The sequence below is a fragment of the Canis lupus genome, chromosome 20 (genome assembly GCF_011100685.1).
Source record: "Canis lupus familiaris isolate Mischka breed German Shepherd chromosome 20, alternate assembly UU_Cfam_GSD_1.0, whole genome shotgun sequence".
Taxonomy (NCBI): Eukaryota; Metazoa; Chordata; class Mammalia; order Carnivora; family Canidae; genus Canis; species Canis lupus.
In genome coordinates, this window is record NC_049241.1 from 51,902,721 (window position 1) to 51,927,224 (window position 24,504).

Here is a 24,504-nt window from a genome sequence, read left to right on the forward strand (position 1 = left end):
ATAAATACTTAAGTCAAAGACTTGAAATACAATTTTAAAACATGGCTTAAAGATGTAAAAAACACCCATATTCAACAATCAAAAGATTATATCCACATACAGCAGTTGTAAAACCTAATGACTAAGTGTATGTATTCCAGATGGCATCCACCTAGGAGTATCGGAACCCTCCCTCAACCAAAAAATTATTAAATTGATAAACAATGAAATATCAAAGCCACTTACGCCAATAATGTTTTATTTTTTTCTCATGTAATAGGAAGTCTGAAAATAACAAATTCATGGCTACTGTAGACAAAGAAGCTACTGGGGAGGCCAGGATCCTTATGCCTTTTCTGCAGGATCCTCTTTAGCCTGTGGCTTGCATCCTTATAGTCACAGATGGATCTTTTAACACTAGGTACTTATCTCCTTGCAAGATGTGAAGTAGGGCAAAGAGCAAAAACAAAACACGTAGAAGAATCTAGGTTATAATCCCTTTTCAAGTACTTTCTTCTCATAGCTCACACAGTGACATCTGCTTATCTGTCAACAGCCAGGCTACACATAAGACAAAGACTGTACTAGCTGCAGAAAACTCTGAAGAGACTTTTAAAAACAGCATACTTTAGTAATCTGAAAAAACTTGGGATTTTCTTGACATGAAAGAGATAGTGGGAGAGCAATGAGAGGTTTACATCACTCTTGGCTGGACAGGAGACCGAGAACGTCCCAGAGGATCCATCTGATGGAAGACATCATGCGCTGATCCAAAGCACTTAAATTAGACACTTGTAACAAACAGATATTAAAAATATCCACGTTACATAGTATGTAACATAATTCTAAACAGTCCACTGGTCAAGTAAGTTATCCAAAAGGAAATTAATACACATATCAGGAATGAAATTATAATAAAAATACTATATACAAGCCTTCTGTGATGAAGCCTAAGCATTATTTAGGGGAGCATAATCTTAAAAATAGAGACTATAATGTAATGAGCTAGGGTCTGTTTTCATGATTAAAGACTGACAAATGCAATTTCATGTTTACTAGAAAATTCCATCAGGGTATGAATTCTCATAAGCCTAAGAAAGCGGGCTGTGGCTAAAATCATCCCCATATGGGAACTGTGTACAGTGTGGGTTCTCACGTTTCCTGAAAGAATCATACTGATTATACTTCCAAAGTTTGAAACAGAAACCTCTCCTAGTGTGAGTGAGGTCTCACAAAAACTGATGGATTGTCCTAGGCTAAGGTTCTCAACCTCAGCAATATTGACATTTTGGGCCACATCATTCTTTGCTGCAGGGGCTCCTGTGCATTATTATGTGTCAGTAGCATCTCCCCCCCAGTTTTAACAACCAAAAATGTCTCCAGAGAAGCTAAATCATCCCTGGTTAGCAACTGCTGCTGCAGACCAGGGGTTGGCCAAATTTTTCTGTAAAGGGCCAAAAAGTTAATTATTTTAGACATTGTGAGTTGCATGTGGGGTGTCACACGTTCTTCTTCCTTAAAAATTTAACAACTATTCTTAACTTGCAAGCCATACAAAAATAGACAGTTGGCTTGTTTGCTGACCTCTGTTACAAACTTTCCTACTTTATAAGTTTTTCTCTTTTGTATGATCTCTTTCATGGAGAATACAGGGTGAGACCAGTAAAGGTTTGCCCAAAGGGTGAATTTACAGATTCTCTCTAGTGTGCTTACTCATATGCCCAGAAGGTGCCAGGTGGCGCTAAAGTCATCTTGACATTAAACACCAAGCTATGGTTTCTTTCCCTAAAGTTGTCCTTTTAAAGAGTTGAATGTACACTGATGGTTTCTGCATACCACAAGTGTGTTTTTGCCCCTAGCCATTTCTCACAAATCCCCACTTGTGAAAAACAAGTCCTTCCCAGCCATTACACAAACTGGATTTCTCCAGTTACATGTACTGGTTTGTGTACAGTTGAGTTCATCTAAGTGCTCCTGCCTTCCATACACCAAGAAGGCTTCCTCCCAGTCTGAGATCTCGTTTCTCTTAAAGATGCATTACTGGAGCCTCTTCCACACAGATGACACAAAGAGCTTCTCTCCTCGATGAGTCTTCACATGACTCCGAAGGGATGAATGGTCACTGAAGGCTTTCCCACAGGCCAGGCATTCGTAGGGTTTCTCCCCAGTGTGTATCCTCCTATGCACATTAAGGTTTGAGCCTATGCTGAAGGCTTTCCCACAATGATCACACTCATACGGCTTCTCTCCTGTATGACTTCTCATGTGTGTCTTGAGGGTCGACTGGTTTCTGAAGGCTTTCCCACACTGCCTACATTCAACACGTTTCTTTACAAGATGAATGCTCATGTGCCTCCTCCGGGATAAATAATCCCCAAACACTTTCCCACAGGCAGCACATTCGTAGCGTCTCTCTTGAGTGTGTATTTTCCTGTGTGTGGTCAGGTTTGAGCTTGCGCTGAAGGCTTTCCCACATAGATCACACCCATAGGGCTTCTCTCCAGTGTGAGAATTCATGTGTGTCTTAAGGATGGACTGGTTTCGGAATGCTTTCCCACACTGTCTACATTCAATGGGTTTCTTTACAATATGAATTCTCATGTGTTTTCTCCGTGATAAGAGATCACCAAAGGATTTCCCACATTCTTTACATTCATATGTTTTCTCTACCATGTGGTTCTTCTTGTGCAAATTGAAGTTAGACTTCCATCGGAAGGCTTTTCCACACTGTGTGCATTCATATGGTTTCTCTCCAGTGTGATTCCGGACATGCTCTTTGAGATGTGAGGGATGCTGGAAAGCTTTCCCACAGTCGTGGCATTCGTATGGTCTCTCTCCTGTGTGCGTTCGTTTGTGTGCAATGAGGTGGCAGCTCCTGCCATACGCCTTCCCACACTCATCACACTTGTAAGGTCTCTCCCCAGTGTGAACTCTCATGTGTATCTTCAGGGAGGAGAGGGTTCGGAAGGCATTTCCACACTGACTGCAGTCAAAGGGCTTCTCTGTGAGGTGAGTTCTCGCGTGACTCCTGAGGGCAGAGGGATCATTGAAGGCTTTCCCACAGGCGCTGCATTCATAGGGTTTCTCCCCAGTGTGTATTCTCCTGTGCCGTGTGAGGGACGCACTCGTGGTGAAGGCTTTTTGGCACTGATGACATTCATGCATTTTCCTGCCATTGTAAATGCTCACATGTTGGGCTAGATGTGACCTGTTCTTGAAAGCTGCCCCACAGTCCCGGCGGTGATAGGGCCTCTTGCCAGCGTGCCTTCCCATCTGCTGAGTAAGATGAGTGCCCATGCTAAAGACTTCAAACAGGTGAGTGTACTCAGTGGGTTTATCTCCAAGATGTGTTCTTTCCTGTTGATTAAGAGAGGAGTGCTGACTAAGGCGTTTCCCACAACTCACCACATTCCTAGGAGTCCTCTAGTCATCCCCACAAAAACTGATGTATAAGCACGTCATTATGACAAATGAGGTCATGATTTGCAGTGCCAAAGTCCTGTTTCTGCCCCATTTGGGCTCCATCAAATAACAGGGTGGATGCTACCCCCTAAGGCTCCACGGGTGTAACTTTCACAAAGCTTTTGCATATATACTTTGTTAACTGTTTAAATCTGAATTGAGCCCTAACACTCACTATCTGGGGCACAGTTCTAGAAAAATTTGGTTGTTGCAACTCTAAGTCAAGAAATTTGAGGCTGGGTTTTTAGGGTTTTCCCCCGAAGCTGACATTCAACGTCTGAAACAGCTGTCTCTTGGGGAAGGCCACTCATGCCTGGTTCTTGAGCTGCTTTTCTGAGGCTGCCCCTGTTTCCTCCCAACATGGGAGATTATCCCAAGGAAGTCTTACCACTGTCACACCACTGGATGTTTCCTTCCCAAAAATATCTTCCATGAGAATGGACCATTTGCTTTTAGATGGAGTCTCCCAATCTGAAACAAATTGGTAAAACATTAACCCGAGGAGAGAAATATTAGCTGGAGAAAGATGGTGAGATGGTAGTGACAAAAACAGGGGAGATTTCTTTGCAATATTAACCCTAAAGAAAGAAAAGGCGTTATCAAAGGGGAGAAACATATGTGAGTAAAAATGTCTGTATTTAACTTGATTCACCAAAGGATAAATTCTTCAAAGACTGACAGTGATAACAAAAGAAAGAGTATGACCAGGAATGTTGAATATGAAAGAATGGGACAGAGCTCGTGTAGACATGTCAAGTTTGATGACACCCAGCAACTCTGCTTCTGGCTATTTATCCCAAGAAAATGAAAACACTACCTTAAAAACATATCCACACTCCCATGTTTACAGCAGCATTATTTACAATAGTCAAGGCAATGGAAGCAATCTAAGTGTTCCTCAATAGATGAATAAAGAAAACATGGCATGTAATATATAACAGAGTATTATTCAGCCATAAAAAAGGGAATATTCCCATTTTTGGCAACAGGAATAGAGAGCATATTGCTAAGTAAGATAAGACAAAGAAAGACGTATCATATCTTACTTCAGTGTGGAATCCGAAATACAAAAACCAAACCTCCCCCCAGCCCCGCCAAAAAAACTCAAAACAACTGAGCTCATGGATACCCAGAACAGATTGGTGGTGGTTGTCAGAGGCGGTGGGTGGATGTGGGTGTGAAGGGGGTCAAAAGGTAACTCCCAGTTATGAAAGAGATAAGCCCTGGGGATGTAACACACAGCATGGTGACTATAGTTAATAATTTTGTAATGCACTGAAGGTTGCTAAGACGGTAAATCTTAAATGTTCTAATCACAAGGAAAAAATATTTTTCTAACTCTGTGGTGATGGATCTTAATCCACATTAAAGATCCACATTAAACATGGTGATCCACATTAAACATGGTGATCACATAATGGTTCAAACATTGAACCATTATGTCGTATACTTTTTTTTTCCATTATGTCGTATACTTAAAACTAACATGGTATCATGTCAGTTACATCTCAAAACTAAGTAAGTTGGCAAATGAATACGTAGACAGATGAAAAAGATGAAGGAAGAAACATATACAACACAGGAGAGGACAGTGAGAGCAAAGGACTTGTGAGAGAATGGAGAAGGAGCATTCTCAAATTTCCCTGGGTGACATTTCCTAATGGATCTCCCTCCATCCCCTCAGTGAATAAAGCAGGTACCCAGAAGCACTCGTGTTTTCCTGGTAGTGTCTGCCTGGTGCTCACCGGGAGATGTGGCTTGGTGCAGTTCCCTCTCCTCTGTCCTCAGCTCCTCTTCTTGCTCCAAGTGGGAGATGAGGCTGGGTTTGCCCACCTGATACCCTACTCACGGGGAAAGACACATGTTGAGGGAGGATCGTGCAGAGGACAACCCCCTCCGTTAGGCCGGGGTCAAGGTTTTGGTCTTCAGTGTTCTGAAGATGGACAAGTCTGACTTAGGAGCAGCAAAATGATGGTGCCAAATTTCTAAGGAACACAGTGAAAGGCTTTCATAAAACACAAAACACAAAGACCCACACGCTTTGCCCTTCAAAAGAATGAGGATTTCTTAACTCAGAAACCTATGCCCCAACTCAGACACATGGGACAACCTCCAAGGTCAATGCAATGAACAGTCTCAACAATCACTGGGAAACACCATGGGGGCGGGGGGGGGGGGGGGCAGGTCACCTTTGTTCACAATTAAGTTCCAAATCCCCATAGTCCCTGGGTCACAGCAAGTACTTAGAACAAAAACATCTGACACACAGAGAAATAATTTCCAGTCTTACCCACTGAGGCAAGGTTGCTATAGTTCTCCAACATCACATCTTTGTACAGTTTTCTCTGAGAAGAATCCAGCAAGGGCCATTCCTTCTCAGTGAAGTCCACAGCAACATCCTGGAAAGTCACTGACTCCTGAATCACCACACACATTTGGGGTCAGTAAGAAACCAGCCTATCCGTGTTCACAGAAAGATGGCTGAGGCTGAAGCCTGGGCACAAGAGACTCCAAACACAGGATTGTCAGATGGACTTCTGGTGTCTCAAACCAGAAGCCAGTCCTCAAGACTCTTCACTATGAGGTGATCTCATCTCTTTAAATTCAACTCTGCTGACAGAGGACCAAATCTCTCTCCACTTCTAACCTGGCCTGAGCATTTTGAGCTCTACTATGAGAGAAATACCTACTACATAAGTTCATTTCCCTAACTAGGTCCCTGCTACCAGGACAGCCTTGTAAACAGAATCTGGCTTTTTGTCCTGTGCCCTGGGTGAGGCTCTAAAAGATTTATAACGAGTGGTACTAGAACTCTGACAAGGAGGCATTCTAGGGAAGTGCCTCTCCCACCCCCAGGGGCCCAGAGATCCTGTACCTGAGAACCAACACTGGCTGGCATAGAAGGTTCCAGGCCATTGCAAACAAACAAGTCCATGTCCTGAGAAGAGGAATGGTCTTCTGACGAAGGAGGAATTTCTGACTCATGGATATAGGCAGGGTCCCGGGTGGACACAGCTGGGGAAGAGCAGATCCATGAGGATTAAAGCCTGCCCAACACTCACAGATCAGGAAACTGCCCCACACCTGCTTTGAGTATGCAGCACCTATCCCCACCTCTCTTCCATGCACAATGTCTTGTAAAAAGCCAGAGCAGCCCTGCTCCACTCAAGGGCATAAAAAAGATGGTGGGCTTACATATCTACCAAGAAAGTAGTATGTTTCTAAATTAATGTTTGAAAAAAATTAAAGCTCTACGAGGTAGAGCTGTTACTTTGCTCAGATTTATAATAATTCTAAGTGAATAAAAAAATAATAGGCATGCCTGGCTGGCTCAGTCAGTGGAGCAATGAACTCTTCATCTCAGGGTTGTCAGTTCGAGCCCCACGCTGGGCACAGAGATTTCTTGAAAATGGAATCTTTAATAATAATAAAATAACATAACCTTCATTACCTGTCCTTCCTTATATACCAACTACACACAATCTCTACCTTCACCCAAACTCACAAAGACCCCAAATCTGACAGTCACTGGGAGGCTACCAAGACTATACTTTATTCCCACCCCTTTTCAGTTCCTCCAACTCTGGCAGCCTACCTTGTGGCCATGTACAGCCCTGACCCAGTGAAGTCCAGAGGCCACTTGAACTGGACTTTTGAGTGCATCCGTTCATCAACCCAAGAACTTACCACATGTGGGAGACAGACCAAGAGCTGCCATTCTGTGAGAATGACAGTCAATCTGCCTAAACAACAGGGGACTGGCAGCAGGAAGCTTCCCTCTTGCTGTCACGGAATTCTTCCAGCAAGCATCTGTAGCAAATAAAAAGACTAGGAGTAGTCAAAGGTTTTCTGCCTCTTGGGTTCACAGGACAAATTTAACTTTTGCTTTCTAGCACCTCCTCTTTGGAGCAGCAAGTATGTCCGATCATGGGCCTTTGTCTTACTCAGGAAATTCTCCAGGCAATGTGGAGAAGGTCCCTGATGTGCCTCAAAGAAGATTCAGATCCAGTGTCCCAAGTAATCTGTCCCCAAGCACAACTTGGTCAGACTCCCTTACTTGTTAAACACTTGGGCTACCCCCTTCCCCCCAAAAAACAACACTTGGGCTCCCGACTTAAAGATTTATTTATTCATGAGAGAGAGAAACAGAGAGAGAGAGAGAGAGAGAGACAGGCAGAGACACAGGCAGAAGGAGAAGCAGGTTCCATGCAGGGAGCCCAATTCAGGACTCGATCCCAGGACTCCAGGATCACACCCTGCACCAAAGGCAGACGCTAAACCACTGAGCCACCCAAGGATCCATCCTCAAGGCTCACCATGGTTTAGAATGGTTCTAGCAGCCACAAGGATGGTCTACCTAGAACCACGTGTTCTAATCTCCAGTGCCTTCTGGCCAAACACTCTACACCACTTGGGTCATGAGTTTAAGCCCCACAATGAAAAAAAAAAAAAAAAGATAAAATAAATAAAGTGTATAACATAATGCAAAAGATCTAGCAGAGCTGGAACAATGTTAAGAAAGAAAACCAAACTTGAAGGATTTATGCTACTAAGTTCACTAGAGTAATGAAGAGTCATTGGAATATGTAACAAATAGACCAATGGAATAGATGAGAATTAGAAACAAACCTACACGTGTACAAATTATTTTCAATAAAAGAACAAGGCAATTCAGTAGGGAAAGCAATCTTCTTAATTAATAGTACTGAAAGAACTCAATAAGTAAAAAGAAACTGCATTTTTTATTATCACCATGTAAGCAAAAATGTGAATTAAAAACTTTTGAAGTGGGATCCCTGGGTGGCGCAGCGGTTTGGCGCCTGCCTTTGGCCCAGGGCGCGATCCTGGAGACCCGGGATCGAATCCCACATCAGGCTCCCGGTGCATGGAGCCTGCTTCTCCCTCTGCCTGTGTCTCTGCCCCCCTCTCTCTCTCTGTGACTATCATAAATAAATAAAAATTTAAAAAAAAAAAAAAAAAAACTTTTGAAGTGAATCACAGGGAAAAAAAATCCACAGAAAATATTGTATTTTATTTTATTTTTTTAAGTTTTTTTTAAATTTTTATTTATTTATGATAGTCACAGAGAGAGAGAGAGAGAGAGGCAGAGACATAGGCAGAGGGAGAAGCAGGCTCCATGCACCAGGAGCCTGACGTGGGATTCGATCCTGGGTCTCCAGGATCGCGCCCTGGGCCAAAGGCAGGTACTAAACCGCTGCGCCACCCAGGGATCCCCACAGAAAATATTTTAACAACTGAGTTACACAACAGTATTTTAGACTAGACACAAATAGAATATATTTTTAAAAAATCAATAAATTGGACTCCCCCCAAATTAATATTTTATCACATATCATTAAGAAAATGAACAGTCTAGCATAAAACACACATAGATCGGGATCCCTGGGTGGCGCAGCGGTTTGGCGCCTGCCTTTGGCCCAGGGCGCGATCCTGGAGACCCGGGATCGAATCCCACGTCGGGCTGCCGGTGCATGGAGCCTGCTTCTCCCTCTGCCTGTGTCTCTGCCTCTCTCTCTCTCTCTCTGTGACTATCATAAATAAATAAATAAAAAATTAAAAAAAAAAAACACACACATAGATCAATGGAACAGAAATGAGAGATTAGAAATAAAGTCACACACATATAGTCAATTCACATACAGTCAATTGCTTTATGACAAAAAAATCCAAGAATGAGGAAAGGACAGTGGCTTCAATAAATAATGCTGGCACAAGTGGATGGCCACATGCTATCTTACAACACACAAAACTCAAAATGGATTAAATATGTGAATGTAAGACCTGAAGCCACAAAACTCTTATAAGGAAACCTAGGCAATAAGCTTGATTCTGGTCTTAGCAATTATTTTCTGAGTCGACACCAAAAGCAAAGGAAGCAAAAGCAAAAATAAGTGGAACTATACCAAACTAAAAAGCTTCTGTACAGGAAAGGAAACCAACAAAATGAAAAGGCAACTACCTAACAGGACAAAAAAAACCTTTGCAAATCATAACTGATAAGGAGTTCATGTCCAAAATATGTAAGACTCAGACAATGCAAGAGCAAAAATACCAATCCAATAAAAAAATGAACAGAGGATCTGAAGAGACATTTTCCCAAAGAAATACAGATGGCCAACAGACACCTGAGAAGATGCTCAACATCATTCATCATCAGGGAAATGCACATCAAAACCACAATGAGATATCACCTCATAACTGTCAGAATGACTTACCAAAAGACAAGAAAACAGGGTGCCTACCTGGTTCAGTTGATAGAGCATGCAACTCTTGATCCTGGGGTTGTGAGTTTAAGCCCTATGGTGAGTGTAGAGCTTATTTAAAAAAAAAAAAAAAAAAAAAAAGACAAGAGGGTGCCTGGGTAGCTCAGTCAGTTAAGTGTCTATTGATTTCGGCTCACATCCTGATTTCAGGATGGTGAGACTGAGCTTGCTTGGGATTTTCTCTTTCCTGCTCCTCACTAAAGCAGAGAGTGTGCTTGCTTTCTCTCTAAAATAAGTAGTAACTTTAAAAAAAAAAAAAAAAAAAAAAAAAGGGAGAGAGAGATGGGGATCCCTGGGTGGCTCAGCGGTTTAGCGCCTGCTTTCGGCCAGGGTGTGGTTCTGGAGTCCCGGGATCGAGTCCCACGTCGGGTTCCCTCCATGGAGCCTGCTTTTCCCTCTGCCTGTGTCTCTGCCTCTCTCTCTCTCTCTGTGTGTATCTCTCATGAATAAATAAATAAAATCTTAAGAGAGAGAGAGAGACAGAGAGAAAGAGAAAGAGAGACAAGAAATAACAAGTGTAAGGGAGGATATGGAAGCAGGGAACCTTTATACACTGTTGGTGGGAATGTAAATTGGCACAGCCACTATGGAAAATAGTATGGAGGTTCCTCAAAAAATTAAAACAGAACTACCATACAATCCAGCAATTCTACTGGGTATATAACCAGAATACCTGAATGAAAACATTAATTTGAAGATACATCTGTAACCCTATGTTCACTGCACAATTATTTACAATAGCTAAGATACGGAAACAACCAAAGTGTCCACCAACGGATGAAGAGAGAAGGAAAATGTGGTGTGTGTGCATGCACATGCACCTCAGTATTACTCAGTCATTACAAAAATGAAATCTAGCCATTTGCCACCATGAATACATCTTGAGGGCATTGTGCAAAGTCAAATAAGTCAGACAGAAAGAGGTAACTATTGTATTTTTTAATTTCTTTTTTTTTTTTAAAGATTTTATTTATTTATTCATGAGAGACACAGATTGAGACCTAGAGGCAGAGACACAGGCAGAGGGAGAAACAGGCTCCACGCAGGGAGCCCGATGTGGGACTCAATCCTGGGTCCCGGGATCACATCCTGGGCCAAAGGCAGAGACACTCAACAGCTGAGCCATCCAGGCATCCCTATTGTTTCATTTCTGTGTGGAATCTTAACAAAAAACAAACAAACCAGGGAAACAAGGTCCTGGATATAGAGAACAGATAGGTGACTGCCTGAGGCAGAGGGTGTGTTAAATGGCTGAAAGAGGTTAAAAGATACAAATTTCCAGTTATAAAATGAGTAAGTCATGGGGGTACAATATACAGCATGGTGACTACAGTTAATAATATTATAGTGCATATAAAAGTAGGTAGGGAAGGGTACAACATAGGGAATATGGTCCAAAGTATTGTAGTAACATTGTGCTATGACAAATGATAGCTACACTTGCTGGTGAGCACAGCATATGGTTTTTACATCTGAAACTATTGTAACATGGTGTGTTGACTATATTTCAACTAAGAAAATTGAGGGGAAATCCACTAGGAGAATGGATCTTGAAAGTTCGCATCACAAGGTAAAAAAAAAATGTGTAACTATGTATGGTGATATTAGCTACAGACTTAATGTGGTGATCATTTTGCAATATATACAAATACTGAATAATTACACTGTATACCTGAAACTAATGTAATGCTATGTCAATTATACCTCAATTAAAAAAAAAATGAACAGGCAAGCCACAGATTGGGAAAAAATATTTATAGTACATATACTTAAAGAGCTCATATCAAGTACATAAAGAACTCCTACAAAATCTTTAAAAATAATAAAAAAAAATCTTTAAAAATCCAACTCAACAAAAAGGCTAAAGACACTTCACAAAATTTAATGAATAACCGATATAAAAGCTTGTCAAAAGGTACTTAACATCATTCGTCATCAGATGAATATAAAACAAAAATGAAGATAAAGGATTTTAACCCCCTACGGTGGCCAAAATAAAAGACTACCAACATCAAATGTTGGCAAGGATGGATGGCTGGGGTTGAAACAGTCCAACTACTCTGTACAAAAGTTTGCCAATTTCTTGAAGTACATTTACCATTTGATTCAACCATTCTACTCATTGATATTTACCTGAGAAATTTTTAAAAACATGTTACAAAGACTCCTACAAAAATGATCACAGCAGGGCAGCCCGGGTGGCTCAGTGGTTTAGCGCTGCCTTCAGTCCAGGGCGTGATTCTGGAGACCCGGGATGAGTCCCACAGCCCATATCTGGCTCCCTGCATGGAGCCTGCTTCTCCCTCTGTCTATGTCTCTGCCTCTCTCTGTGTCTCTCATAAATAAACAAGTAAAATCTTAAAAAAAAAAAAAAAAAAAAAAATCATAGCAATCTGATTTCCTAACAGCTCCAAGCTGTAAATAATCTAAATATCCAACAACAGAATGGATAAACAAATTGTGGTGTGTACATTAGAATACTACTGAGAAATAAAAAGTACTGAGACACACAACATGGTTAAATGTTTACCGTGCTGACCAATAGGAACTAAACACAAAAAATGCCGATTCCAGTTATATGACATCCATAAATGGGCAAACTTATTTAGGTTGTTAGCAAAACTTGTTTATTTCGGTCACTAGAAGTAAAAAAAGTGGCTGTCTCAATGGAAATGTATGAGCAGGAGAGATTAAGAGAAGAGGAACTTTCTGGAGCAAGTAAAAGTCTTCATATTTTTATTTACTTTTAGTTAGCAGTTATACAAAGCACACAATTGTCAAAAAACTCATCAAACTGGATCTAAGATCTGTAATTGTCTTCAACTCAAATTATAGTTTACTTTAAAAAGTTAAAAGGAATATTTCCAACTTTCTGGTCTCTAGTTCTACCAAAATTCTTCCCCAAAACTGACATCTGATATACTCCTCCTCTCCTATAAAAAGCAAGGACGAAGATGTCTGCCCTCCCTTCTAAGGTCAACCTTTTCTGGGTAAATAAGTTCAAAATACAAGGAGAGGGGGTCCATGGATGGCTCAGTGATTGAGCATCTGCCTTCCAGTCAGGGCATGATCCTGGGATCGAGTACCACATCGGCTGCTCTCCCTCTAAGTCTCTGTCTCTCTCACGAATAAATAAATAAATCTTAAAAAACAAAACAAAACAACAACAACAACAAAAAAAACGGGGCACCAGGGTCGCTCAGTTCGTTAAGCATCCGACTCTAGATTTCAGCTCAGGTCATGATCTGAGGGTCTTGGGATGGAGCCCCATGGAGGGTCCACACTCAGCATGGAGTCAGCTTGTCTTCCCTCCCCTTGCTTGCACCCTCTAAAAATAAATAAATCTCTTAAAAAAATGTACGGAGGGGGGTGCCTGGGTGGCCCAGTTGGTTAAGCATTTGCCTTCAGTCTCAGGGTTCTGGGATTGAGCCCTTCATTGGCCACCTGCTCAGCAGGGGGCCTGTTTCTCCATCTTCTGCTCCCCCTGCTTGTGCTCTACTGTCAAATAAACAAATGAAATCTTTAAGAATTTTTTTAAAATTTTTAAATATCTTATTTATTTATTTGAGAGAGTGAGTATGGGTGTCAGGGGGAGAACAGACTCACCACTGAGCAGGGAGCTCGATGTGGGGGCTGGATCCTAGGACTCCAGGATCATGACCCGAGCCAAAGGCAGATGCCTAACTGACTGAGCCACCCAGGCACCCCTTAAAAAAAAATTTTTTTTTTTAAAAACCCACCTTTTTGGGGCAGCCCCGGTGGCCCAGCGGTTTAGCACTGCCTTCAGCCCCGGGTATGATCCTGGAGACCCAAGATCGAGTCCCACATCAGGCTCCCTGCATGCAGCCTGCTTCTAACCTCTGCCTGTGTCTCTGCCTCTCTCTCTGTCTGTCGTGAATAAATAAATAAAGAAAATCTTTTAAAAAAATAAAAAATAAAAACCCACCTTTTTGGAACATCTCAGAGTTCTTTCTTGCCTGTCAGCTTTGAACTCTAAGATCTTTCTTAGATCACTATGACCCTTAAAGGAACTGAAACAGTAGCTCAAAAAATTTCCACAAAGAAAATTCCATACCCAAATGGCTTGTCCAGTGCGGCTACCTTTTAAGGAAAAAGTAGTTCCAGAGTTTAGAAAACAGAGGAAATATTCCCATGCATTTTATGAGATTGGCATAAAGTGGAAACTGAAAACTGCAAGCCAATCTTACTCAAACAATGATCCAAATAACCAATACACTAGCAGATAGAAACCAAAAAAACGATACAATACTGCCTATCCTTTTCAAGTGAGTTATTTACCAAGCAAGTGTAATCATTAGAAAATCAACTGGTTTAATTTACCAAATTACCAGATAATAACAAAAGTACATTATTCACTCATTCATTCGATGCACAATGGCAGTGGCACCTACCACAAGCCAGACATTTTTTATGGAGCTTGAGATACACAAGATAAAAATATCAAAGTAGATGCTGAAAGAAAAATCACTTGTTAAAGCCTAAACCATTCAAAAGGAATAACTAGGAAAAGAAGGGAGCTTTCTTTACTATCTCAAAAAAAGAGCCTCCAGCAAACAGAAGGTCAATTTCCCTCAAGGTCAGGAAAAAACAGGACTGCCTAGAGTTTGCTATCTGAACTCCACTCAATGCTACCAGGAGTCCCCAGCCTGTCCAGCAAAGTGAGTAAATAAAACACAAGCAATATACAAGCAAACAACACAATGCAAACAGAAAATAAAAATATTTATCTATTTATTCTATACAGATGATAACATTTGTCTTTGAAGAACATTCAAAACACTACACAAAAACTAACCCAAATTCAATATACCAAGCTGCTGGGGGAGGGGGGAAAATCCTAAGTGTTAAAAATAAAAGGTTCCTATGAATAAATTTAACAAATCGCACCCCCCCCCCTTGGGGCAGCTGGGTGACTCTTGGTTAACTGTCTGCCTTCATCTCAGGTCAAGATCCCAAAGTCTTGGGATGAAACCCTGCTGGCGGCTCCTTGCTCAATAAGGAGTCGACTTCTCCATCACTCTCTGCCCTTCTCATCAACTTGTGCACTCTCCGGCTCGTTGAAATAAATACATAAAAATTTTTTAAAAGATTTTATTTATTTACTCATGAGAGACACAGAGAGAGAAGTAGACACACAGGCAGAGGGAGAAACAGGATCCTCATAGGGAGCCCTACGTGGAACTCAATTCCTGGACTCAGGATCACACCCTGAGCCAAAGACAGACGCTCAACCACTGAGCTACCCAGGCGTCCCAATAAAAAAATTCTAGTAACAAAAACCCAACAAACCCATTCTAAGTCCTTTAAAATTTTACTGAAAGGTATTACAGAATATATGCAAATAGATATGGTAATTGTTAAAATACAACAAAATTATAAGGTCAATATTATCCAAATTCATATACAGATTCAACACAACCTCAAAATAAAACTCCAGTATGTGAAGCTTTGTAAACTGACTCTAAAATTTAAAGTTATGAGGTGTCTGAAAAAGAATGGATAGGGCACCTGGGCTCAGTGGTTGAGCATCTGCCTTTGGCTGGGGTTGTGATCTGGGGGTCCTGGGATGGAGTCTCGCATCAGGCTCCCCGCAGGGAACCTGCTTCTCCCTCTGCCGATGTTCTCGATGTCTCTGCCTCTCTGTGTCCCTCATGAATAAATACATAAAATCTTTAAAAAAAAAAAAAAGAGGGACACCTGGATGGCTCAGCAGTTGAGCGGCTGCCTTCGGCCCAGGGCGTGGTCCTGGAGACCTGGGATCGAGTCCCACATTGGGCTCCCTGTAAGGAGCCTGCTTCTCCCTCTGCCTATGTCTCTGCCTCTCTGTGTCATAAATAGACAAAATCTTTAAAAATGAGTAAATAAATTTAAAAATATACTTGCATTGATAGGAAAAAAAGAATGTCCCTGAAAGTATTTAAGAGCGTTAAGTCCATTTACAAATAATTACCGAAATTAGGAAATGAATTTTTGGAAAAACATTAAGTAGTAGTAAAATCCAAAGGAAATCATTAAGAGGAGGATGCAGGAAAGAGCACACAGGTTCCAGAGATTTCATAATCTCTTTCTGTTTATAGATTTACTTTACTGCTGTCTTTTAAGAGTGTGTTTGCTTTTTTTTTGCAGAGAATGTGCGTGTTTTTATACCTTTTTTTGCACATGTTTTATATTCCAATTAAAAGATACTTGAACGAATAAAAAAACTAAAAAAAAAAAGTACTTGAAAGTTAAAGGATAATTAGCAAGCGAAATAAGGTGGTGAAAAACCAAATGCAAAATATTAGCGATCACACTAAATATTAATGGGCTAACTCTCAAGGTTAAATGAACAGAATGTTGAAGTGAACGTTTTTTTTTGTTTTGAAGTGAACTTTTAAATTTGGTTGTAGGCTGTTTACACGAGTCAACTCAACCAACAGATCAGCGCGGCCAGAAGTTTACATGTAGAATGTTAACACTCAATGCAAATAAATGTCAACGGAAAGCCCAGTGTGCCTCTACCCGTGGTGGAGAAAATGGACCGCAGAGCCAAAGGAAGGTATCATTCCTCCCGGTTTCCCGTTCCAGACTCCACCAAAAAGTCCTGAATGCGCTGCGGCTGGGCTTTTCCCTCCCACCCCAAGGAGTCCTTTTTTTTTTTTTTTTTTTATTAAATAATAAATCAGCTCACCAGTGCCTTTACCTCGTCCTGAACACATCAGTCCTAAATTTCAGTCCTCGCGTACCCACGTCTCATACCGCCACCCTCCCCTGGCTGCCCGGCTTTCCGGTCCCAGGTCCCCGGTCCCCGGCCCCGTTCACTCCTCCCGGTCGATGGGCCTTTCGAGTCCTGGGGAAGACCGAGGGTAAAGGGTTAAGTGAGGAAAGCGGAGCTTACAAGGCTGAGGGTAGAATCAGGTGCAGTGGAGGTCACGGAAGCTGCCGCCGAGGGGACGCCGAGTTCATACAGCAGGTCCGGTCTGTGGCGGGGAAGCGGAGGATCCCCAACAGCCCTGAGGAAGCCGTGGCGGACCCCTCCCCTGCCCATGTGTAGAGCCGCACTCGCCTCCCGAGAGCAATGGCTTCCGCTTCACTTCCGCCTTCTAAATCTCGCGGGACTTCTTAGGCGGCCTCTAACTCGGAAGCGTGGGGAGGAAGGGATTCTGGGAAATGTAGTTCTCGAGTTTACACCGTCCTGGCCGCCGTTCCTAGGTGGAGCCTGACGATCCACGTTTCCCCACTTTCAGTTGATCCAGTATCCCAGGTCTCAGTTCTCCGATTTCGTCTTGTAATCATTCTCTCCGTGGTATCAGCGAATCTCACCGTTTTAAGTACTGTCTATGCACTCAAGGTTCAAATTTACACCCACAGTCCCACATCTCTACCCTGGATTCTAGATGGTATGAGACTTGCTCTCTCCACTTGGCTGTCTTTAGACACTTTAAAATGCCACAAATCGGACAGCCTGAGTGGCTCAGCGGTTTAGCGCTGCCTTCAGCCCAGGGCGTGATCCTGGAGAACCGGGATGCAGTCCCGCGTCCGCTCCCTGCATGGAGCCTGCTTCTCCCTCTACCTGTGTCTCTGCCTCTCTCTATGTCTCTCATGAATAAATAAATAAAATCTTTAAAAAAAAATGTTTTAAGAAAAATAATATGTTACAAATCCGGGCACCTGGGTGGCTCAGTGGTGGAGCGTCTGCCTTGACTCAGCTTGTGATCCCAGCGCCCTGGGATGGAGTCCCACATTGGGCTCCCCATGGGGAGCCTGCTTCTCCCTCTGCCTGTGCCTCTATCTCTCTGTGTGTCTCTCATGAATAAGTAAAATCTTAAAAATAAATAAAATGTCACAAAGTCCTGACTTCACCCTCTCAACCTCAAGTAACTGCAACCCCATCTTTCCATCTGTCCGTTATAAACCTCGACAACATCCTCAATCTTTTGGTTTGTCTCATCTGTCTACCAGGGAATGTTCAGTTTTTTCTTGACCAACCACCTAGAGCCTGATCACTTTGCCAAAAAAAGAGAGGTCGTGGCAGGGCTTGGGAAAGTGGTCCTCTTTTACAATACCTGAGCCAGAAGGTTAGGAAGCCCAGCTTCAAAACAAACCCCCCCCCCCCCCCAAAAAAAAGGCAGCCCCGGTGGCGCAGCGGTTTGGCCGCCTACTGCCTGGGGTGTGATCCTGGAGACCTGGGATCAAGTCCCATATCGGGCTTCCTGCATGGAGCCTGCTTCTCCCTCTGCCTGTGTCTTTGCCTCTCTCTCTCTGTGTCTATGAATAAATAAATAAAATATTTAAAATAAATAAATAAAACTCAAAAAAAAAAAAAAAAAAAGGAAGCCCAGCTTCGAAGTGAGAGCAAAAAATAAAATATCTGAGTAGGGGAGCACAGAGGAGTGCAAAGGGCAGTCCACACCCTCTTAGCACAAATTCTTTTTTTTAAATAATAAATTTCTTTTTTATTGGTGTTCAATTTGCGAACATATAGAATAACACCCAGTGCTCATCCCGTTAAGTGCCCACCTCAGTGCCCACCACCCAGTCACTCCCACACCCTGCCCTCCTCCCCTTCCACTACCCCTAGTTCGTTTCCCAGAGTTAGGAGTCTTTATGTTCTGTCTCCCTTTCTGATATTTCCTACCCATTTCTTCTCCCTTCCCCTCTATTCCCTTTCACTATTATTTATATTCCCCAAATGAATGAAACCATATAATGTTTGTCCTTCTCTGATTGACTTATTTCACTCAGCATAATACCCTCCAGACAAATACCCACCATTTGCTTCAACGTGGATGGAACTGGAGGGTATTAGCACAAATTCTAATTCCAACTCCAAGCCAGACAACTTCAGTATATTGCCTATAGCATGTCCCTTTTATATACATGAGCTGCCTCCTAAATTGCTGTGAGACTCAAAAGAGTAAAGTAAGTAATTAAGTAATTCTGATTACTCTTTACAGGAACAAGATGGGGACAGAACCACCCCACTGCAGAGAGGTGAGCAGAAAATAGAAAGACCTGGAGCAGTGGGTGCTTGGGATCAAGACTGGGGAAACTCTAGAGAGGGGTGGGTCATATCTTAAAGATCTGGAATCAGCAAAGAGGAGGAAAATAGGAAAAAGATTCAGTTAGGACGCAGGTAGGATCTAGGGACATAAAAACAGAAATTGGATATTTAAAATTCATAAACAAACCTGGGTCAGGATCAGAGTTTGTCTAATCAAGGCTGAATCCCAGTAATCACACAAGGATTAATTGGTGGAATGAGTGAAGTGGAAAAATACCACTCACTTATCTCTTCAAAATTAAGAGTAGGACAATTCTACAAAACTCCTCAGTGGGAAGTATTGTTAAGGAAAATAGCACCCTGAAAGTTGGAAAAATTTTATGCACGTTGTGTTTCTACATAAAGATATGATTATCATAGAGAGATAAAATGTTAACCTTAAAAATGAAACCGCTAGTTATTTTGCCAGCAAAAAAAAGGGGGTGGGGGTGGGATATATGTAGGAAAACCAGAGAATTGCAACCCAGGACAAGCAAACTAAGGAGTCCACAGAACAAAGGAGAGGAATGCTCTTTCATAAAGGATAGCAGGAAATTGGGAAGGCTGTCATAAAAACTCCTTTGGAATAAACTTGTAGTTTGAAATATATTGGCTTCTCATTGGCTGAGTGGTGACAGTCTCTCATTGGCTGAGCTGTTGCCAGGAGAGAAGAAAATCTCTCATCCTCTTGCTGTGGTAGTAAAGTGGTATCAACTTGCAAGGTGCCACTCTTTCTGTTTGGTTGCAATTGCCAACCAGTAGTAGAGTTGAAAGGACCCCGCTCCTGTCTCCCCACCTTCCAGACTCCATTATAATGAGATTCTTTTATTAATTTTCACAGTTGATGAATTTATACTGGTAAACATCCCCCTACTTGTGTAAATGGCCTTTAATCAATCATTCACACTGCCTAGAGAAGTTGGAAAGGGATAAAGTGGACTTTTAATTTATTTTATTATTTTATTTATTTATTTTAAATTATTTGTTGAGGGGCACCTGGGTGGCTCAGTGGTTGAGTATTTGCCTTCGGCTCAGGTCGTGGTCCCGGGGTCCTGGGATTGAGTCCCACATTGGGCTCCCTGCAGGAGCCTGCTTCTCTCTCTGCCTGTGTCACTGCCTCTCTCTATCTCTGTCTCTCATGAATAAATAAATAAACTTAAAAAAATAAATTATTTGTTGAAGTATAAGAAACATTCAGATAGTCTGTGGATAAAACTTAAAAGTGAACATTTATATACAAATCATAAAAATGTCCTCAAAGGGTACATGTCCAATGCAATTGCTACTCAGGTTTTTTAAATCTTATTTTTATTTAGTTTTTACTTTTTACTTTTTTTTTTTTTAGATTTATTTATTTATTCATGAGAGACAGAGAGAGAGGGAGAGAGAGAGAGAAAGAGAGGCACAGGCACAGGCACAGGCAGAGGGAGAAGCAGGCTCCACACAGGGAGCCCGTTTAAAGAAAACAGCACCCTGAAAGTTGGAAAGAGGGATCCTGGGACTCCAGGATCAGGCCCTGAACTGAAGGCAGACACTCAACCACTGAGACACCCAGGTATCCCACTACCCAGGTTTTTTAAAAAGAAAATCACCAGAAACCCAGAAGCCTCTTCCATGGTTCTGTTGGTCACTACAATCCCCCATCCTCCAAGAAACACCCTAATATTAATGAAATCTTTTAACAAATCCGACAGGGTTCAGTATACAATTGCCCTAAAATATGACACCTTAGCATATCGAATATGTTAAGTTGAAGGTATTTGAGAAATGGCTGTTTTAGAAAGGACTCTCTGACCTTCCCCTGAAGTAGGTCTAAAGATGCTCATGGGATAGATGTCCTTTCTATACTCAGAGAAAGGGGGCATTCTTACCTCTGAAGATGGAGGGATGCAGAGAGGAATCCAAATGAACGGGATTGCTAAATTTCCGTTTACTACCCTTAAACACATACCCTTTTGTCCTATCATATTTCCCCACTACTTTCTACTCTTCCTCACACCTAGCACTAAAATGTTTAGGTTAACAATTTTGTGTTTTCATTTCCTTATGAAGTGTCTAGTGTCAAGTAAAACTTAAATGCATTTGCGTGTTTTCTCTTGTTAATCTGCCTTTTGGTACAGAGCCCCAACCAAGAGCCTAAGACGGGTAGAAGGGAAGATTTTTTTCACCCTCTCCTACACATCATGGAAGAGCTTTGCCTGTTTTTTGAACTTTAAGTAGGGTTAATCCCCTCCTTTGGGATTGATGCAAGAGTAAAACCCTGAACAATGCAAGAGAACAGCGCCACCTAGTGTATTATGGCCATGACTGCAGTGGAGCAAGTGACTATCTTCAGTAAAGTTTCATCCATTCTCACGCTATGTATAAAACTCAAAATCATTCTAAAATGATTGCAGAAATAAACGTGAGCGATAAAACAAAAAAATAGAGAAAGTATGACTATTTCTTGGAATAGGCAGATATTTCTTAAAAAGGAGGCAAAGGAAAGAAAGATTTGATAACTAGAATGCATTAAAATTAAGAACTGCTAAAAAAAATTAAGAACTGCTCATCAAAAGACATCATTGGGGCCGTTGGGTGGCTCAGTCGGTTGAGGGTCCAACTTTTTAAAAGATTTTACTTATTTATTCATGAGAGACACAGAGAAAGAGAGAGTCAGAGACACAGGCAAAGGGAAAAGCAGGCTCCATGCAGGGAGCATAATGTGGGACTCAAGCCCCAGTCTCCAGGATCACACCCTGAGCCAAATGCAGAGGTTCAACTACTGAGCCACCCAGGTGCCCCGGTAGTATAGCCTTCTCTTAATAGACATAGGGTACCACACTACTCTTTGTGATTTTCCTAAACTCCATCCATGCTTTTGTTAATATTGCTTTATTAACACTCAAAACTACTTCTGATACCTCTGGCTTCCAAGTGTGTGTGTGTGTGTGTGTGTGTGTGTGTGTGTGTGTGTGTTCCCTCACACCAAATAATTCTCACATTTCCTGGTTACCAGCTGGGTGTCCTGCAATTCAACTTAATTCTAATACTGTCTACTGAATATAGTGTCAGGTCTCACAGGTTAAGAGTTCAGTTGCATAAGACAGCCCCTGTCCCACTTCAAAAACCAATTGCAAGTCCAAACTATCTCCTATGCTTCTGAATGGCTATAAATGAGAGGTTCCCTTGGTCCTCTCCTCAGGTTCAATGAATTTTCTAGAGCAGCTCACAGAATTCAGGAAAAGCAGATTACTTACTAGATTACTGCCATTATTATTATTATTATTATTATTATTTATACTTTACAAAGGATAAGAATGAACAGTTAGATGAAAAGATATGTGAGGCCAGATCCAGAAGGGTCCTGAGCACAGGAGCTGCTGTTACTCTGGAGTTTGGGGTGCTCCACCCTCCTTGAACATGACTGTGCTCTTGTTTATCAACCCAGAAGCTCTCTGAACCCTGTCTTTTTAGTTTATTTAATGGAGGTTTCATTTCATAGGTTTGATTGATCAAGTCATTGGTCATTGGTTCAATCACCCTAAGCCTAACCCTAACCGTAACACCTGGGGGTTGGGGGTGGGGCTGAAAGTTCCAATCTTCTGGGCTTTCTGGAAACCAGCCCTGAGGCTACCTAGGAGTTCCGGAGCCAAGAGTTGTCTCTTTAGCATCCAAGGACACTGTTATCACTCAGGAGATTCCAAGGAGTTCTGTGCCAGGGACTGGGGACAAAGACCAAATATTTCTCCATAGAGACAAAAGCCAGGCTCCAATCTATACAAATATTCTCCTCATGCCACTCTCAGAGAGCACACAGAACACACCCCAGAAAATAAATTTCTGCTTAAAAAGACTCTTCCATCCATAGAGCTGCTTGGTATGAGATTTAGCTTCAAACTTAAGATAATGTTGATTTAATAACCAAATGTGTAATATTACTCTGCCCATTCTATAGATGTTGAAGTGAATTCAGAGTTGTTAGTTAATAAATGACAGGTACTAACACACAGTACTGTATGACTTAATACAAAAATATTTGACTTGAAAGCTTGATTAACTACTTTGTTAGAATTGAATTAAAGAGGAGTCAGGAGAGACTCCCGAGTGGCCCAGCGGTTTAGTGCCTGCCTTCGGCCCAGGGTGTGACCCCGGAGTCCCAGGATCAAGTCCCACATTGGGCTCCCTGCATGGAGCCTGCTTCTCCCTCTGCCTGTCTCTGCCTCTCTCTCTCTCTCTCTCTCTGTCTCTCATGAATAAATAAATAAATAAAATCTTAAAAAAAAAAAAAGAGGAGTCAGGATTTCTAACATACCCATAATTCCCTTTCAATCATTTGACATCACCCAAGGCAGATGACAGAATCATGAAAAGGAAGATGTTCCAGAGGTGAGTTTTCGCAAGGCTCCCTTCATGTCTCTATTCCTGAGGCTGTAGATGAAGGGATTCATCATGGGAGTGACCACCGTGTACATCACTGAGGCCGCTGCTCTCCTTCTGGGGGAGAGGGAAGCTGCAGAACTAAGGTACACTCCAACACATGTCCCATAGAATAAGAAAACAACAGACAGGTGAGACCCACAGGTGGAAAAAGCTTTGACCTTTCCATTAGTTGATGGGACTCTCAGGATGGAGGAGACAATACGAGTGTAAGAGAAAATTATTCCTGAGAGAGGGCCAACACCCAACAAGCTGGTCATTAAATACACCAGGATGTTATTGATAAGAGTATCAGAACAGGCAAGTTTGAGGATCTGAGCAAGCTCACAGAAGAAGTGGGGGATTTTCAAGTCTGTGCAGAAGGACAGTTGCAACACCATCAGACTATGGAGCAGGGCGCTCATAATGCTAATGAACAGAGAGACAAGAATCAGCAGGCTACAGAGGCGAGGGTTCATGATGACCACGTAATATAGAGGATGGCAGATGGCCACATAGCGGTCATAAGCCATCACAGTTAGCAGTAAATTGTCCATGCATATAAACACCATGAAAAAATATAGCTGAGTGAGGCAGCCGGCATAGGTGATGGCTTTGTTCTGCGTTTGGATGTTCACCAGCATCTTTGGGACTATAGTGGAGGTGAAAGAGATGTCAACAAAAGACAGGTTGGCGAGGAAGAAGTACATGGGGGTGTGGAGGTGGGAGTCAGATCCAACCGCCAGGATGATGAGCAGGTTCCCCAGCATGGTGACCAGGTACATGGTCAGGAACAGCCCAAAGAGAAGGGGCAGCAGTTCTGGATCCTCTGAGAGACCCAGGAGGATGAATTCTGATACTTCTGTTCTGTTTTCTGATTCCATGTTGCTGATGTGTCTGATGAATTAGAGACATAAGTTAATTACAGTGAAACAGACACACAGATATCCCTTGTTGGAGAGAAGTCTTTTATCTATGCTTTAAAATCTAATAATATTTGGTGCACCCAAATGGCTTAGGTCATAATCCTGGGGTCCTGCAATCGAATTCCCATCAGGCTCCCCGCAGGGAGCCCACTTCTCCCTCTGCCTATGTCTCTGCCTCTCTCTGTGTGTCTCTCATGAATAAATAAAATCTTAAAAATCATAATAAAATAAAATCTAATAATACTTAAACAATTCTTCCCATCAGGTTCCTTTATTCTTTTCTTTCCTCACCAGGTAAATTTTGAGTGACTTCTATGTATTACCTATTTTTCTAATGCTAAAACTAAGAATGAAAACAAGTGCTGTTTTATTTTTTTTAGAAACTATCATGCCTGCATGCCATTTTAAAATC

At 42.0% G+C, this 24,504-nt stretch overlaps 2 protein-coding genes across 2 annotated transcripts; both read right to left on the reverse strand.

Annotated features, from left to right (window-relative positions):
* Nucleotides 1-216: 216 nt before the first annotated feature.
* On the reverse strand, nucleotides 217-16,824 carry ZNF317 (zinc finger protein 317). The gene is made up of 7 exons (XM_038567387.1): nucleotides 16,624-16,824; nucleotides 7,129-7,251; nucleotides 6,317-6,456; nucleotides 5,732-5,858; nucleotides 5,187-5,282; nucleotides 3,830-3,912; nucleotides 217-3,336 (listed from the first exon to the last, which is right to left on the reverse strand). Exons 2-7 carry the CDS (start codon nucleotides 7,157-7,159, stop codon nucleotides 2,017-2,019), a joined length of 1,797 nt encoding a protein of 598 aa, XP_038423315.1. The 5' UTR covers nucleotides 7,160-7,251; nucleotides 16,624-16,824; the 3' UTR covers nucleotides 217-2,016.
* A 6,287-nt stretch (nucleotides 16,825-23,111) lies between these two features.
* OR7G10 (olfactory receptor family 7 subfamily G member 10) lies at nucleotides 23,112-24,050 on the reverse strand. The gene is given in 1 exon segment (NM_001388676.1): nucleotides 23,112-24,050. A coding segment is annotated over 1 exon segment (939 nt).
* Nucleotides 24,051-24,504: the final 454 nt, after the last annotated feature.

Excerpts from the sequence above, each read along its gene's own strand:
- ZNF317 (XM_038567387.1), bottom strand. The coding sequence starts at position 7,159 with ATGGCAGCTCTTGGTCTGTCTCCCACATGTG. Across the intron at positions 6,457-7,128 it reads TGGTCTGTCTCCCACATGTG|CTGTGTCCACCCGGGACCCT; the intron begins GTAAGTTCTTGG and ends GCTCTTCCCCAG. Across the intron at positions 3,337-3,829 it reads CATCCAGTGGTGTGACAGTG|GAAAGAACACATCTTGGAGA; the intron begins GTAAGACTTCCT and ends CTTAATCAACAG.